A 14,830-nucleotide genomic window follows, 5' to 3' on the forward strand; every position below is an offset into this window, starting at 1 on the left:
CTCAGCATCTCCTGGGCACGATGTGAGAAGCCTCAGCCTGCTCTCCATTCCGTCCGGACAAGGAGGGTGGATGCAGGGTGGCCCACAGGCACTGGGTGAGGAGGACTCGCAGGGGCCAGTGCGGTAGGGATGGCACCAGCTCACCCCTCCACCCCACCCAGTTTGGGAAAGGGTTCTTGAATATGCTATGGCTTTCTATATTTCATCCAGGGAAGCAAAGAGTTTAACCTTGTGTCTTCATGTAGCAAACGAGGTGATGTGGCGGGCACAGACTTGATGACAGCTCTCTGGGGTAACGGAATACAAAGCCCATGCATACACACAGAGCTGAGCCTGGGGCGCCTGGGAGGGGGGCTGCTGGGATGTGAGACCACAGCAGCCCAGGGAGGGGGTCTGGGAAATCTTGCAGGGAGGCGGGTGGCTCAGTCACACTGCTGCTCACCGCCCAGCCCACACCCCTAAGCACATGCGGGTTGAAGCTCAAACTCTCAAAATCATTCCAAATATATGAAAACAATATTCTTTTTTTAATAGGCATCCTGCTTGTTTCCTGTGGTTTGGCTAAAGAATTATATTTGCTAATAACTGGATTGCAGTAAGGAAGCCCACACCAACATAACCGTGGGCACAGAATGATCTAAAGAAAGGAGAAATGGTGAGAGACACCCCCCAGGGTTCCGGCCCCTGGGAGCGTTGGCTGGCTTGCTGCTGGCCCCACCTGTGTGCAGGCCACGTGGGAAGGCACCACTGTCCACAGACACTGAGTGGCCTCAGGCCCTTTCCCTAAAACCTGAGAGAAGGCGGAGGGGGATGAAAGCTCAGTGCCTTGTCTTTTAAAACAATTGTTGAGTGTTAATTTTTATTTAACATTTGTGTATGAAACAAGTAGTGTCCCAAAATATTTCCTTAGCTTTTGAGGAAACTTAAGTCTTAGAATGTGTCCCGGCACTTTTGAGTGTTCTACCTCCCGTCCCCGGGGCCCCGGCTCTCTCCTCTTGGCAATGAGAAAAGGCTGGAAGGTCAGATGGAGAGTAGCTGACACCAGATGGGATTGGACAGAGGAAGGCTGGAGGAGCGACTTGTCTGCAAGAGGCACACTGCCAAGCCCAGTCCCCGTCACACAGCTGCCAGCCTGGATTCCCTCCTGCTAACAGCAGCTTGGACCTGGCAGACCTTTGCCAGATGTGCACGAAGTTGCTCAGACCAAACATGTGTGAGGTTTTGAAAAATGACCATTGGCAACAGAGGCACTTATCAGAAACAACCATTTTCTACAGGACTGCCAAGATGAGCACACACAATTGCTTTTCTTTCCCAGTGTGCAAAGGTTTTATGATCTAAGTTTGCTTCCTACCCTTGTGTCAGGTTGTTGAGTTTTCTAAATGAGGTAACAAGTTGGGTAGTGCTTTATAAACGGCAAAGCTCCATGCAAACATCTTGATTCATTATCATCCCTAAAAAGCAGGCTCTGCCAGGTTCAAGTCCCCCGGAAAGCTCCCTTGCCAGGAGCCAGGGAAGCGGGGCAGAGCCCCTGCTCCTCCTCAGCTTGCTGACTCCACAGGGCCTCTGCCCGCATCTGCCACGGGGCAGTTTGCATGGATGGGGTCCTGGGACAGCCATGGGTGGACTATTACCGTGGGATGGATTTTTGGAATCTAAGCAGGACTAAGTACAAATGACCTGGCAAGGTGACTCAGACGGCTGGAGTGTCATATCATACGTGGAAAAATCATGGGTTCAGTTCCCAGTCAGGGCACAAACCTGGTTGCAGATTCAATCCCTGGTCAGGGTGCGTGTTGGAAGCAACTGATTAATGTTTCTCTCTCTTTAGTCAATGGGAATTTATCCTTGGGTGAGGATTTAAAAAAAAAAGTTTACTTCCCTGCACTCTCAATGTTAAAGCTGGAGCTGATTCCACATCCCGATGTGTGTGTGTGGTAAATATGGTAAGGACTTCATGCATCCAATCTCTTCCTTAAGGGGCTTTATTTCTCTAAGTGTTAGCGCTTGGGCCAGAGCCTGTGGAACACACACTGTAGCAAGATGGCCTGGACTCGGCCCCCTGCCCTGCCACTCCCTAGGTATGTGACTGTAGGCCCATGACAGCTTCCTACAAATGTGCGCAATGTTAGCACCTTGCTCAAAGGGTTTATGAAGGCAGCACAGGCACACTGGAGGTAACCAGCACCAGGTATGTGGTAGCCGTCTCCATCACCACTGCTGCAGTATCACGGGGACATCAGTCCTGGTGTCAGCACTGTGCCATCACTTGCGCACGGCCAGCAGCGGCAGTCATATTAACCAGGCTGCTGGAGAGAAAGGGGCACGCAGCAGCTGTGGGGTCTGCACGAAGCAGGTGCATGTTGCAGAGAAAGGCGTGGGGCATCTGGCCCTGGAGGATGGCAGGTGTTCACCACCTTTCCCTAATACCACCTGGCCCTGCTGCAGCCCCACAGTGAGGCTGAGGCTCCGGGTTGACTAGGACTGCCTTGCTGGCTGGCCGCTGGTTGCTCTCTCTGGAGCTGTCCCCAGCACGACCTCCAGCCAGCTGCCGGATTTCTCAGAGCACTTCTCACCCGCGTGGCCAGCTGCCCTTCCTACTCAGGACCCCCAAGGACTCTTCACTTCAGCCTGGAACTGGGCATGCTTTGGTTTGACATACCTCTTGGCAGTCTTTGCTGGAGCTGCTGTCAGTTTCTCAAATTCATCCTTTTCAGAGAAAATCACCACACTGTCTGTGGGAAAGATTGGGGGAGGGAGGAGTTAGTGTCGGCTCCAGCTCTGAACTTGTCCTTCCGCTGCTCACTTCCTCTGTAGCAGACCTACTTGGTGACTAAATCACAATGCCCTGAAGATTAAGCACCACGTGGCTGCACTGACACCCCTTCCTAGGACCCCTGCACTAAGTGGCACAAGAGCATAGCCAGTTAGAAGGCCAGGCTGCCGGGGTAGTGGCAAGAGGGTCAGACAATCTCCACACTGAAGACAGACACCCATGCTTGTGGGGACTCTGTTTGCAGACCTTGGGCCTCTTTCTTCTCTCCTTCCTGGCTCACTTGGGCTTCCACACTCTTCACTGAGTGGCTGGTGCAGCAGGCTAGTTAGAGAAAGAGAAGTGTGTGAGCAGCTGGGCTTGACTGGTAAGGAGATGGGGCTGTTCAGGGGAGAGGGGATACGAGGCAGGCATGGGGAACAGTCACCTGGGGAAGAAGGCTTCGTCTTCATGATGTAGAACATGATGATGAGGACGATGGCAATGGCCATGATAAAGATGGTGGACATGGCAATGATCAGAGCTGCAGCCAGGTGTCCTTGGCCTGAGAGCTCTGCTGAAGTTGAGGAGAAAAGGCAATGCCTTAGGACTCAAGCGTCCCAACAGGAACCCATCCACCAGGCAGGGTCCTTTCTCCTTAAGACCATGCCCCTGTGAACAATGGCCCTGGGACACTTCCTGGGGCTTCAGAATCAGAAATGCTTGCTTAGTCTGAGAACCCAACCCTACAAGTTCCTTTGCCCTCCCACAGTGCTGTGGCTTGTACTTGCTCAGTTGTTCCTGGGGTGCTTGCCCTTGGTTCGACTGCTTTGGGAAGCCGGCATGTGTGTTGAGTGCACTGTGGGAATCTGAAGGCAACCCTGCCTCACTGGGGACCGGGCCATAAATATGCTTAAACCACAGATGGCATTGCGACTGTACAAGAGGGGATGAGGAGCCAGTATGAGGTCTTGCTCTGAGAGAAACTGTTGACCTTGGGGGTCCTCCCCGATCCTTCCACCCCAAAGAGACTGGGGAGTAAAACGTAGTTATTGAGAACAGATATTCAAGTGTTGAGATCAGCAGGTTCAGATGAAAGCCTGCAACAGAATTGCTGTTGACATCAGAGCCACCACAGCTCAGGAAGCTGGCTACTCTCCACCCTGCCACACTCGTCCTGAGCAGCATTGCCACACCCATGGAGTGAGCAGCTCCCCTCCTCCCAGAGATATTTCTAATTTCTAGAGCTGGGGGCAGTGAGTGTGATTAAATCACAGGAGGAAGGTGATTTGAAGTGGAGAAGAGCTTGTGGTCATTTCTTTTCTTTTCTTTCTTTTAAAAAATATATTTTATTGATTTTTGTACAGAGAGGAAGGGAGAAGATAGAGAGTTAGAAACATCAATGAGAGAGAGAGTCATTGATCAGCTGCCTCTTGCACACCCCCTACTGGGGATATGCCCGCAACCAAGTCACATGCCCTTGACCGGAATCGAACTCGGGGCCCTTCAGTCCCTAAGCCGACGCTCTATCCATTGAGCCAAACCGGTCCCGGCTTCGTGGTCATTTCTAATAATTATTTCCTTTCTTCCTCTCCAGCCACCCACTTCCCCCACTTACATCTAGGTGGTTAGCACCCTGCCTACCTTTATGGGCTCGGTGGAAAGGAGAGAGGGTGCTGCTGCCCGCGGTGCTGGACAAGTGGGCAGAAACCCCCACGGTGGCTCCTGCACCTGCAAGGAGAACAGTTGCTGTGGGCTCCTCAAAGTGACCAGCAGAAGCTCCACCACCAGCACTGAAACACACGGTGCGGCCACAGAGCTATTGGTTCACAGTCCCAGGTTATAAAAGGGCTGGAGAGGGGCCCACCTAAGACCTGCCATCCAAGTTATCCAAGTAAAGTTATCCATGCTTACTATTTAAAAATATAGAAAATAATCAAAACGCAAGAAAGAAATACAAGAATCACCTACAGCCTCTGTCTAAAGTTGATAGTTTGGTGTATTTTTCTTCAGTATTTTTTGCATAATACATTTTTAAATAGTTGTGACCAAATTGTTAAAAGAGTAGGCGTGAGCTTGGTCTTCTCTCAAAACTGTGATTTGTAAAACTCCCATTCTATGTAAAAAAGTGACACTTAGCAGGAGTAATATGAAGCTGATTTTGTGATCAGACAAATCACTAAGTTGTTCAGTTAAAACAAACAAAATGTTCTACCACAGAAAAGATGACATAGCCGGCCTTCCTTTAGGCCAGACTTGAGTTTTGCAGTTAATAAAAATGATCATGTTTCAAATAAGTGTCCTCCTGCCTTGCTTTTTTGCTGACAGTTCTGGAGGAGCTGGACTCGCAGGGGTCTTCAAACTACGGCCCGCGGGCCACATGCGGCCCGCAGAGGAGTCTGATCCGGCCCGCCAGGTTTTTTGGGCAGTGAGTGCAGCCGAGGTGTTACAGTAGGAATTAGTAGTTCATATAGTCCAGCCCTCCAGCTCTCTGAGGGACCGTGATCTGGCCCCCACTTTAAAAAGTTTGAGGACCCCTGAGCTGGAGAGTGTGGGCTTGCTTGTCCGAGTGAGGCCAAGTGAGTGTCCTCCCGAAAATCAATGCATGTTGGCCCTCTTAGCTGCCCAGCCAGGACTAACAGCACCGATGCCTGGATCCTGGTCAGCAAGGCTCCGTGAGAAACAGGGGTGTTTTCTTTAACAGAAGCTTCTTAGGAGAAACACAGCCACCTGCTCCGTGAGTGGTATTTCTAAAGCCACCTGCACACATGGCCTGGGACACCCAGGTGACAGTGACCACAGCCAACTGGGCAAGAGAAGTCCTGCTGAATTATCCATACATCAGTGGCCAGTAGGAAGAGAAGGTCCTAGGAGAGAGCAGGGTCAGAAACTTTTGATCCTCACACCTTTGAGAACAAATGGAAACCCTACAAATAAAATAGGGCTGCAGTTTGGGAGGGAGCAGGCTGAAGACTGGCTCCTGCTGCAGTTCTGCATTTCTTTCTTTCTTTCTTTCTTTCTTTCTTTCTTTCTTTCTTTCTTTCTTTCTTTCTTTCTTTCTTTTTAATCTATTTTATTGATTTTTTACAGAGGAAGAGAGAGGGATAGAGAGTTAGAAACATCGATGAGAGAGAAACATCGAATAGCTGCCTCTTGCACACCCTCTACTGGGGATGTGCCCGCAACCAAGGTACATGCCCTTGACTGGAATCGAACCCGGGACCTTTCAGTCCGCAGGCCGATGCACTATCCACTGAGCCAAACCGGTTTCCGCCAGTTCTGCATTTCTGTTAGGTGTCCCAGGGTTCAGGCCAGCCAGTTGCTGGGTTGGACAGGAAGTTAAACTGTCACAGGTATAGGAGAAATGCGATTTGCCACCCAAGGGGCAAACAGGTGGGTTTTTAAGGAAGCACTGTGAGGTGTGAAGGCTCACACCCTCTTCACACCCTGGACAGGGCTCACCCTGGGGAAGCTTGCTAGGCCAGAGTGTGTGCTCCTGGTGCCATCCTGCGGTCCTTCAGCTCACACTCAGCAGTTTTCCACGTTGTTTGAAACAGCCCTCTTGTTGAGTTAGGCATCGCTCTCTGGGGATTTGCCACTTCCAGAGCCCAGGGACTTCACTTATTGGGAGCTCCTGGCCTCTGGCTCTTTGTCTGGTCTCTGTCACCTGCAGTGTTGCCTCAGACATGGGTGTGGGTGCCACCCAGATCACCAACACGATGGAGGGGCCAGAGTTTTTCCTCTGCAGGGCATGATGAGCTCTGTGGTTCCACTTCTTTCCTTCTATGTTCTCAACTGCTGTCACTAGGATGGCTTCTTAGTTCTACTGAGAGCGAGGGATGCTGAGAGGCATAGGGGTACCAAGGCAACAGCCCAGCATGGGCTAACCTCAGAATCAACAGAGACCCAAAGGTGACAGGCTCAGAACAGAGGGGCCTCCTGATGTCCCAGCCCCTATGCTAGTGTCTCCAGGGCCTTCCCCTTTCTTCTGTAATTGCTGGTGGGTGATGGGCAGCAAGCTGGGAAGTGGGCCCTGGGACCTGGGAGGCTGGAGGAGGCGTGCTCAGGATCCCCGCTGGAAAATTGGCTTTTCTTTCTTCCTCTCCTCAGCCTCTGAGAGCAGTCTCTGCTCTGTTCAGAGCTCACAGAGACATTTCGTTGCCTTTCTGGAGGATGAACAGCTTTCCTGACCCCCAAACTCATGATAGAGCTCATAATTTAGATGCTGTTAAATTAATTTAGCCTTCTCATCTGATCTCAGAGCCAATGGTCCATTGGGGAGGTGCAGTTGGAGGTGTGTGCTCCCCGTGAACAAGACCAATCTGGAGGTTGCCTTTCGCCATCACAGGGTGGTGAGCTGGGTTTCAGGTGTTAGCCCTGTTGGCATTGTACTGGGAGACAGCTTATCACATTTGGCCCAGTGAAGCGAGAGAAAACATATGGGCACAGTTTCAATTGGACATTGAAAACGAAGCTCATCCATCTGTTTGGCAAGGGGCTCAAGGGAGCTTAGGCCCTGTAGTCGGGAAAAGACTCTGGGGTCTGTCTGTGTATGGCTGTCTCCTGTCTCTCCTGTACCTTGCTGGCTGAGGCTGGATAACAGAGGTGGGAGTTGGGGACACAATATGCCCAGCCTGTGGTCCAAAGAGGGACAATGAGAGCAGACTAGCAGCATGCTGACTTATGGAATGCCTTTGCATCTGACTAGCAGGGCCGGTCACATGTAAACATCGGCGGACAATGGACGCAAGTTATTGCAAGTCAATAATGTGCACCTTGCTGCCCCTGCTGGGCCCACCCTTGGTCGATGTCTCCACCTTGATTCTCTAGACATTTTCCCCCAAAGTGAACTCAATCTGGTACTAACTGAACAGCCTGGGCTGGTGTGTTCTGAGCACATCCAAAGATAACAGGGAGAGTGAGCAGGACTAGAGGTCCCCTCTGGGGGTGGGTGCCCTCGGGCAAGCACACCATCAACACAGGACCTGTGCAGGATGTTCCCCTGCCCGGGTCTTGCTGTGGTCTAACGAGGATTAGCTCAGCATTAATAAAAACAAGGTGCCTGGGAGGTTTCCCTTTGCTCCAACACATGTTGTGTCTTTCCAGGTCACTTGGCCTCTTTGGAATGGATCATTGATGAAAATGTTTGTCAGTGTTGTTTCTGATAGGTGGTGAACTACTAACTCATCTTATGCTCCATCATGTTTGGAGTCCAGCTTTGAATAAGCAAAGATAAGATATTTTATGATAGGGGTAAGGGAAAGTTGTTGGAAACTATATTCCAGAAAGTAGACAGAAATATCCACACAAGGTCTCTATGCAAACGAAAGAAAATGGAGTCTGTGTGTGAGGCAGCACTGACTGTGGACATTGGTACAGGCAGGTGGGCTCTGCAGGGAGTACACTTACCTCCTCAGGAGGAGTCTGAAATTGTGAGCATATGGCTTAATGTCAGCAATGTGATGACAGGGTTTACTAAGAACCTTTGAGGTTTGTTAATCCACACCATTTATAAATGTGCTGATGAGTATACTAGTAGAGATGGCTGGCATTCTCTACATATGGCAAAAATCTTGAGTTTTTAGGAATTTGTTTGTTGATTTTTACAGCTGTCATTGAGGGGCCTGAGGCTGTTTCACTGGCTCAGTGCCCCCTACTGGCAGCGCTGGAACAATGAGCAGAGTCATTAGAACTTAGCTGCTCAAGTTGGGCCTAAGAGCTTGCTGGGAGAGCAGTCTTGGAGCCCATCCAGACCTCTGAGGCAGGACCTGTTTCTTAAATGAATCCCAGGGATGGTGTGACAGACTGACATGTTCACTTTCTCGGACTCTACCTCTGGTCCAGCCTGCATTTCTCCCATGGCCTTCAAGCTACTAGCTACTGCTACAAATGTGATCATTATTAGAGGAATTCTTCTTGGGGCTACATTTTTTGGAGAAACAACCTTTTGCCAGGGGGTGCCTCTCCCCAGGGAGATGAGGAAATGTGTACAGGGATGGTAATCTGGAACAAAGAGATTTCGAGAGAAACCAAGATGGTGGCATAAGACAAACACCTATACTGATGTCTCGCACAACAATTTTAAAACTGCAACTGGAAGACAGAATGGACATCATCTAGAACCACAGGAAAGCTGGCTGAGTGGAAATTCTACAACTAGAAGGAAAGAGAAAAGGACACTGAGAATCAGAGGAGCTGTGGAAGTATGGAGATCTGTGAGCATGGAAAGGGCGGGCGGCTGAATATGGGGCTGGCTTACTCACAGCATGAGGAGAGGGCAGGCAGCAAATGGGAGGCTAGCTTTCTCATTAGGGAGGAAAACAAAACCTCCCAACTGCACTGAAATCCAGCTCCGGGTGAGACTTTCAGTACCAGACTCATTTGGCAGCAGGCTAAACTTGAGAGCAGCCTTCTCTCAGAGGTGCATGCAGTCATTGCTACAGGACACTGAGACACAGGGCCCTCTTAGTGAGGGACTGATGTGAAACCAAGGCTGTCTGCTTCACCTTGAGACTCCGCTCCATCCAAGCTGAGCACAGAAGCCCTCCCAGCAGAGACACTGCTAATCCTCCAGTCAAATGGCCTGGAGGTCATCTGCCCCCAGCGATACCAACAACAATCAAGGCTTAACTACAAGACTGTAACACAGTCCACAAAGGGGCGCACCAAGAGTGTCCACCCTCAGGTCACTGGGGAGCCTAAGCTACTGGGCCCTATAGGACACCTAGCACACAAAGCAACTTTATCAATTCAGGGAAGCAGCCAAAATGCGAAGACAAAAAGGCAGGTCACAAATGAAGGAAATGGAGAAAATAATGAGCATATTTGTAGCAGTAGCTGGATATAGAGTTCAAAACCATGGTTATAAGGTTTTTCAAGAATTTCCTAGAAAAGGCCAATAAATTTAATGAGACCCTCGAGGATATGAAAAAAGATCAACAAGAAATTAAGCATACACTGACTGAAATAAAAAAAAATATTTTACAGAGACCTAAAAGCAGATGAGAGGATCACAAGAATCAAGTCAAAGATTTGGAACACCAAGAAGCAAAAAACACTCCTTCAGAAAAGCAAAAAGAAAAAAGAATCCAAAAAGTTGAAGATAGTGTAAGAAGCCTCTGGGACAACTTCAACCGTACCAACATCAGAATTATGGGTGTCCCAGAAGAAGAGAGAGAGCAAGATACTGAAATCTATTTGAAGAAATAATGTCAGAAAACTTCCCTCTCCTGGTGAAAGAAATAGACTTACAAGTCCATGAAGCACACAGAACCTCAAACAAAAGGAATCCAAAGAGGACCAAACCAAGACACATCATAATTAAAATGCCAAGAGCAAGAGACAAAGAGAGAATATTAAAAGCAGCAAGAAGAAAACAGTTAGTTACCTACAAGGGAGTGCCCATATGACTGTCAGCTGATTTCTCAACAGAAACTATGCAGGCCAGAAGGGAATGGCAAGAAATATTCAAAGTGATGAATAGCAAGAACCTATAACCAAGATTACTCTACCCAGCAAAGCTATCATTCAGAATTGAAGGTCAGATAAAGAGCTTCACAGATGAGAAAAAGCTAAAGGAGTTCATCACCGCCAAACCAGAATTATATGAAATACTAAAAGGTATTCTTTAAGAAGAGGAAGAAGAAGAAAAAGGTAAAGATAACAATTATGAACAACAAATATATATCTATCAACAAGTGATTCTAAAAACCAAGGGAATAAAAAATCTGATGAACAGTATTAACTGGTGAATATAATAGAACCAGGGGCATAGAAATGGAGTGGATTGACAATTCTTGGGGGAAAAGGGGTGTGGGGGGTGCTGAAAGAGACTGAACAAAAAGCATACACCTATGGATGAGGACAGTGGTGGGGGGTAAGGACAGAGGGTGGGGTAGGAACCTGGTGGAGGGTAGATATGAGGGGGAAAAGAAGAACAATTGTAATAATCTGAACAATAAAGATTTATTAAATTAAAAAAAGAGATTTCGAGATTTCATACTCTTCTTTGGATCCCTGTTGGTGGCCAGATGCCTTTGGTGATCAATCATCTCTTGTCCTTTCCATTCTCCCTTCTGTTGACATAAAAGACACCTGAATTCTGGGCTCTTGGAAGACAGATTTGAAGAACCATCTGCTTGACTAGGCACCTTCTCAATCAATACAACTTTCCTTACTCAACTCTGCTGTTTTGAACACTGGCCTTTAGCAGTGTGGGCACATGGACTTTGGACCGGTAACAAGAAACACTGCTTTGGAAACAGCTAGAAACTGTCATTTGGGGAGGCCAAGGCTTCATATGGCATCTGGAGGGGAACACAGTTCTCAGGGGTCACAGCCACTGACAAGTGGTCATAAAAATGGTGACGACAACCAGGGAACAATTGCTGGGTGCCAGACCCACCACTCTCTTACTGATTCCTCCAGCACTCTATGCAGGAGGGGTTCTTGCTCTCTGTGTCCCAGGCGAACCGACAATGCAGAGAAGGTCAGCTGTATGAGGTGGAGCTGCAGGGGCTGGTTGGTGCTCACCTATGAGACTGAAGCTTTATCCCACAGTAAGTGCCGTGTGTACACTGAAAAGGGGGCTCACACACACCTGACACGTCATCTCCTCCTCCCAACAATCTTCTGAGAAGACGATCCTCATGTAACAGGTGGGGAAACTGAAGTACAAAGTTAGGTAACTGTCCCAAGAGTGGAAACTTGAACGAATCCCAAATATGATGCAATCCCTTTCTTCCTCTCGCACTGAGCCACTCCATGCCATCACAGCATGGGTCCTTTCCGAGGCAGTCCTCAGGCCCGTGCAAGGAAAACAACAAAACCGAAAGCTTTGGTTGCACCCAGTGGGTCTTGCTCTTGGATGTAGCTGAAAAATAACTGGAGGGCTGCTTCTTTCATTTCCAGGACACAGTGATGGGACTAGGGTTGCGGAAGGAAGATAGTGTTTGTTCACTGTGGTGGAAGCTTCTGGAAGAAAGGCTTGAAGCTTTCCTGATGGGCAAGTTGCAAGCAGGAGAGGTTTCAGAGCTCTTGAATACTTGGGGGCATCCCTTCCACACCCATGTGGTTTATGTAAGAGCCATCACTTACACTTGTTTTTCAGGAGGAAAGACGGAAACCAGGGAGTTCATGGCTCCCTGGCACTTCCAGTCCCTGAGGCCCAGGTTCTGTTCGAAGCTCCACGCATGTCTGTTTGCCTGAAGATGATGATGGCCCAAAGGCAGGGCCAATGGTGACCAGTGGCAATCCTCTGGCTTCCCTCTTACTACTCGATGGAGCTGGAAACTAGGTTTATCTCCCCCCTCCGCCCCCATTTTAACAATAACTGTGTGGTGCTTTGCCACTCCTCCTGAGGGTATTTGGATGGGCCATGACACAGTAACCAGCATTGTAGCTCAGTCTAGCTGCACAACAGCTGGGGAGGTGGGTATCTTTGGCAATGAGGAAACAGGAATTTAAACTCAGGCCCTGAAGTTTCAGAGTCCATACCGCACTTCAGGGCTCTCTGTGGGGTCCCGGCAGCCCCTGGGGACGGTGAGCATGTATTCTCAGGCCCCCCCCCCCCCCCAAGCATGCTAAAGTGGGACTGGGTGACTGCAGCCCGGGGCTCCTGGGAGAATCTCAGCACCTGGGATGGCGGAGAGCCCCAGGCAGATTCAGGCTGCACAGCCCAAGGCTCACTCCTACACAGCCGGCACCCCGGGCCTCCACCAGCCCTCACACGTGTGCATCTGTCACACGCTTCCCTGGGGTTCGTGCCAGGTTCTCTTTTGCTATGGGGTGTGTAATCCACTGACAAGGGCATTAGCTTGCCTGATATGCGCCTAGGTAAATCACAGCCAAACAAAACCAAAGCAGGCTTCTCAGGTGGAGGCAAAGGCGTTCTCAACCACTGACCAAGGCTCAGGAAGGGCAGAGTCTGGTGTGGCCTGGGCAGCCAGCTAGCAAATTGGAGTCCTGATTGGTTTTACCTAATTCCTGGGCAGGCTAGAGCTGCTGATGGCAGTTCTGTGAGTTTGGGCCTCATTACTAACCCTCTAGCCCCATCTTCTGATTCCTGAGCATGAGCCCTATGCAGGAGAAGTGGAGACCTCGAAGTGGAGAGAGTAACTTTCACATCCACACTTGAGAGCCATGTCACCCCACATGGCCCATCTGGCTGCATCTCCCCATTTCTCAGATGGGAAAGCAGAGGTTATGTATGAGAACTAACAATTGTCTAGAGTTTTGTAGTACTTTGCAAAATACCTTGGATTCATTGTTTTATCTAAGAATTGCATAACATGGATAATTCAGATTTTAGCACCCTCAAATTACAGATGAAAAATCTGAGGCTCACAGAGGTTATGAGATTTATTCAAGGTCACTTGTCCAAGGTTACTAATCTGAGCCTCTGACTCATGGTACAGCAAACCTTTTTCATGGACTTGCTTTCCGATTGGTTAGACCCGTGGTTGGCAAACTGGGGCTCGAGAGTCACATGCAGCTCTTTGGCCCCTTGTGTGTGGCTCTTTCACAAAATACCATGGCCTGGGCGAGTCTATTTTGAAGAACTGGCGTTAGAAGAAGTTTACGTTTAAAAAATTTGACTCTCAAAAGAAATTTCAATCGTACTGTTGATATTTGGCTCTGTTGACTAATGAGTTTGCCGACCACTGGGTTAGACTACGGGGACATTTTTGTTTATGCCTTTACTGTACTTAACTTGTTTAGGTGCCAGGACTGGCCTCTGTCTAACACACCATGTAATACAAAACATCAATACTGAACCAGTACCGTTCTTATGTAGGACAAAGCACACTCACATTCCTTGGTGTTGGGGGGCGCCAGGAGGCAGGAATAGCAGACCATGCCGTAGATGTTCCTGGGTCTGTTTTCCAATATGTAGTAACTGCAGGGAGGGCAAACAAGACAAAGTAGACAGTGAGATGGGCTCTACCACAAGCAAATGCTGACCACTTGGCATACCCACGACCGAGCATGATCCCAATCAGGCCTGAGGCAGATGCCCGGGGAGCAGGAGCCCTGCTGAGGCAGCAGCCCATTTTGATCACTGAGTTTCCTTGGAGGTTTTCAACTTGTCTTAAAACGAATTTCCCCCCAATATTAGGCCAGTTTGGGTCTTATAAAAATCCCCCCCCCCCCCTTTTGGTTCCTTTCACTGATGAATCATTGGTGAAATCATCACCATCTTCATCAACATCCTCCACCTAAACATCTGTGTGCCCAATGTGTGCATGCCCGCCACCACGTGTGTGCACTGCCAGCACGTGTATGCTCTGGTTAGCGCTTTGGGTGTCTTGCCAACCAGAGATTCAGGCACCTTTGGAGAAGGAGTACTCCTTTACTGAATGCCCGTAGATGTGTCTCTGCCTGTGACACTGGGACCTCTCGGGCAATACTTGCTGACCACCAGTGAGCGGCACTGGCCGGCAACATGACTGTAGCAATGTCCAGGGATGTGACCACAGAGGGCTTTAGAGACAGCCTGAAGTACAGCCAGGCCATAACTGAAATTTATTTGCTTCCTCCTCAGGAAGCACTTGTCCGAAGACACACATATAAATTCATGCTGGGGTTGTGACATTTAAAGAAAAAGACAAAGCCTTCACAGTGATTTCTTTCGAGCTTCCTAATGTCAATACTCCAGCCCCATGACCATGCTGGCTCTAAGAACACCCTGCCCAGAGCCTGCCACCAGGGGCTGCTGTTCACTGCAGGCCACACCTCCTGGGGCCTCCACCTTCTGGTCTCCCCTTCTAGCCTCGCAACTCAGCCTCCTTTCCATCTACAGGCAGGCTTTGGCACTTCTCTTGATGTATGCTTGTTTTCCATATATATACATTCACAGATGATTATGGAGCCAGCTATTGCATTGTGAGAAATCAATTAATAAAGTGAACTGACGCCCATGTTCTCCCTTACTACAATTTCAAAAAATGAAAAATACCTCTCCGCTGTTGAATACTTCCATGGTTGTTTTAAAATCTCTTTCATTAGCCATGCACACCTAGGCCCCGCGGGGCGCTGATGGCAGCGGTAAGTGGTAGCATGGAGCAGGACTTGGGGGTG

General features: G+C 49.2%; 1 protein-coding gene across 6 annotated transcripts in view; it reads right to left on the bottom strand.

Annotated features, from left to right (window-relative positions):
• The window catches only part of EDAR (ectodysplasin A receptor), an 88,189-nt gene that overhangs the window by 11,390 nt on the left and 61,969 nt on the right, over positions 1-14,830 (bottom strand). For 2 of the 6 annotated variants that reach the window (XM_084872480.1, XM_084872478.1), the window contains 5 exons: positions 13,564-13,649; positions 4,397-4,483; positions 3,201-3,329; positions 3,023-3,097; positions 2,663-2,735 (listed from right to left, as the gene is read on the bottom strand). In XM_084872480.1, the coding sequence (XP_084728606.1) occupies positions 2,663-2,735; positions 3,023-3,097; positions 3,201-3,329; positions 4,397-4,483; positions 13,564-13,649 (450 nt within the window). The remainder of the gene's footprint in view (positions 1-2,662; positions 2,736-3,022; positions 3,098-3,200; positions 3,330-4,396; positions 4,484-13,563; positions 13,650-14,830) is intronic. The other 4 variants (XM_084872479.1, XM_084872481.1, XM_084872483.1 and 1 more) reach the window with 4 other exon arrangements.

This window comes from Pipistrellus hanaki (genome assembly GCF_964339955.1).
Source record: "Pipistrellus hanaki genome assembly, chromosome: 2".
Taxonomy (NCBI): domain Eukaryota; kingdom Metazoa; phylum Chordata; class Mammalia; order Chiroptera; family Vespertilionidae; genus Pipistrellus; species Pipistrellus hanaki.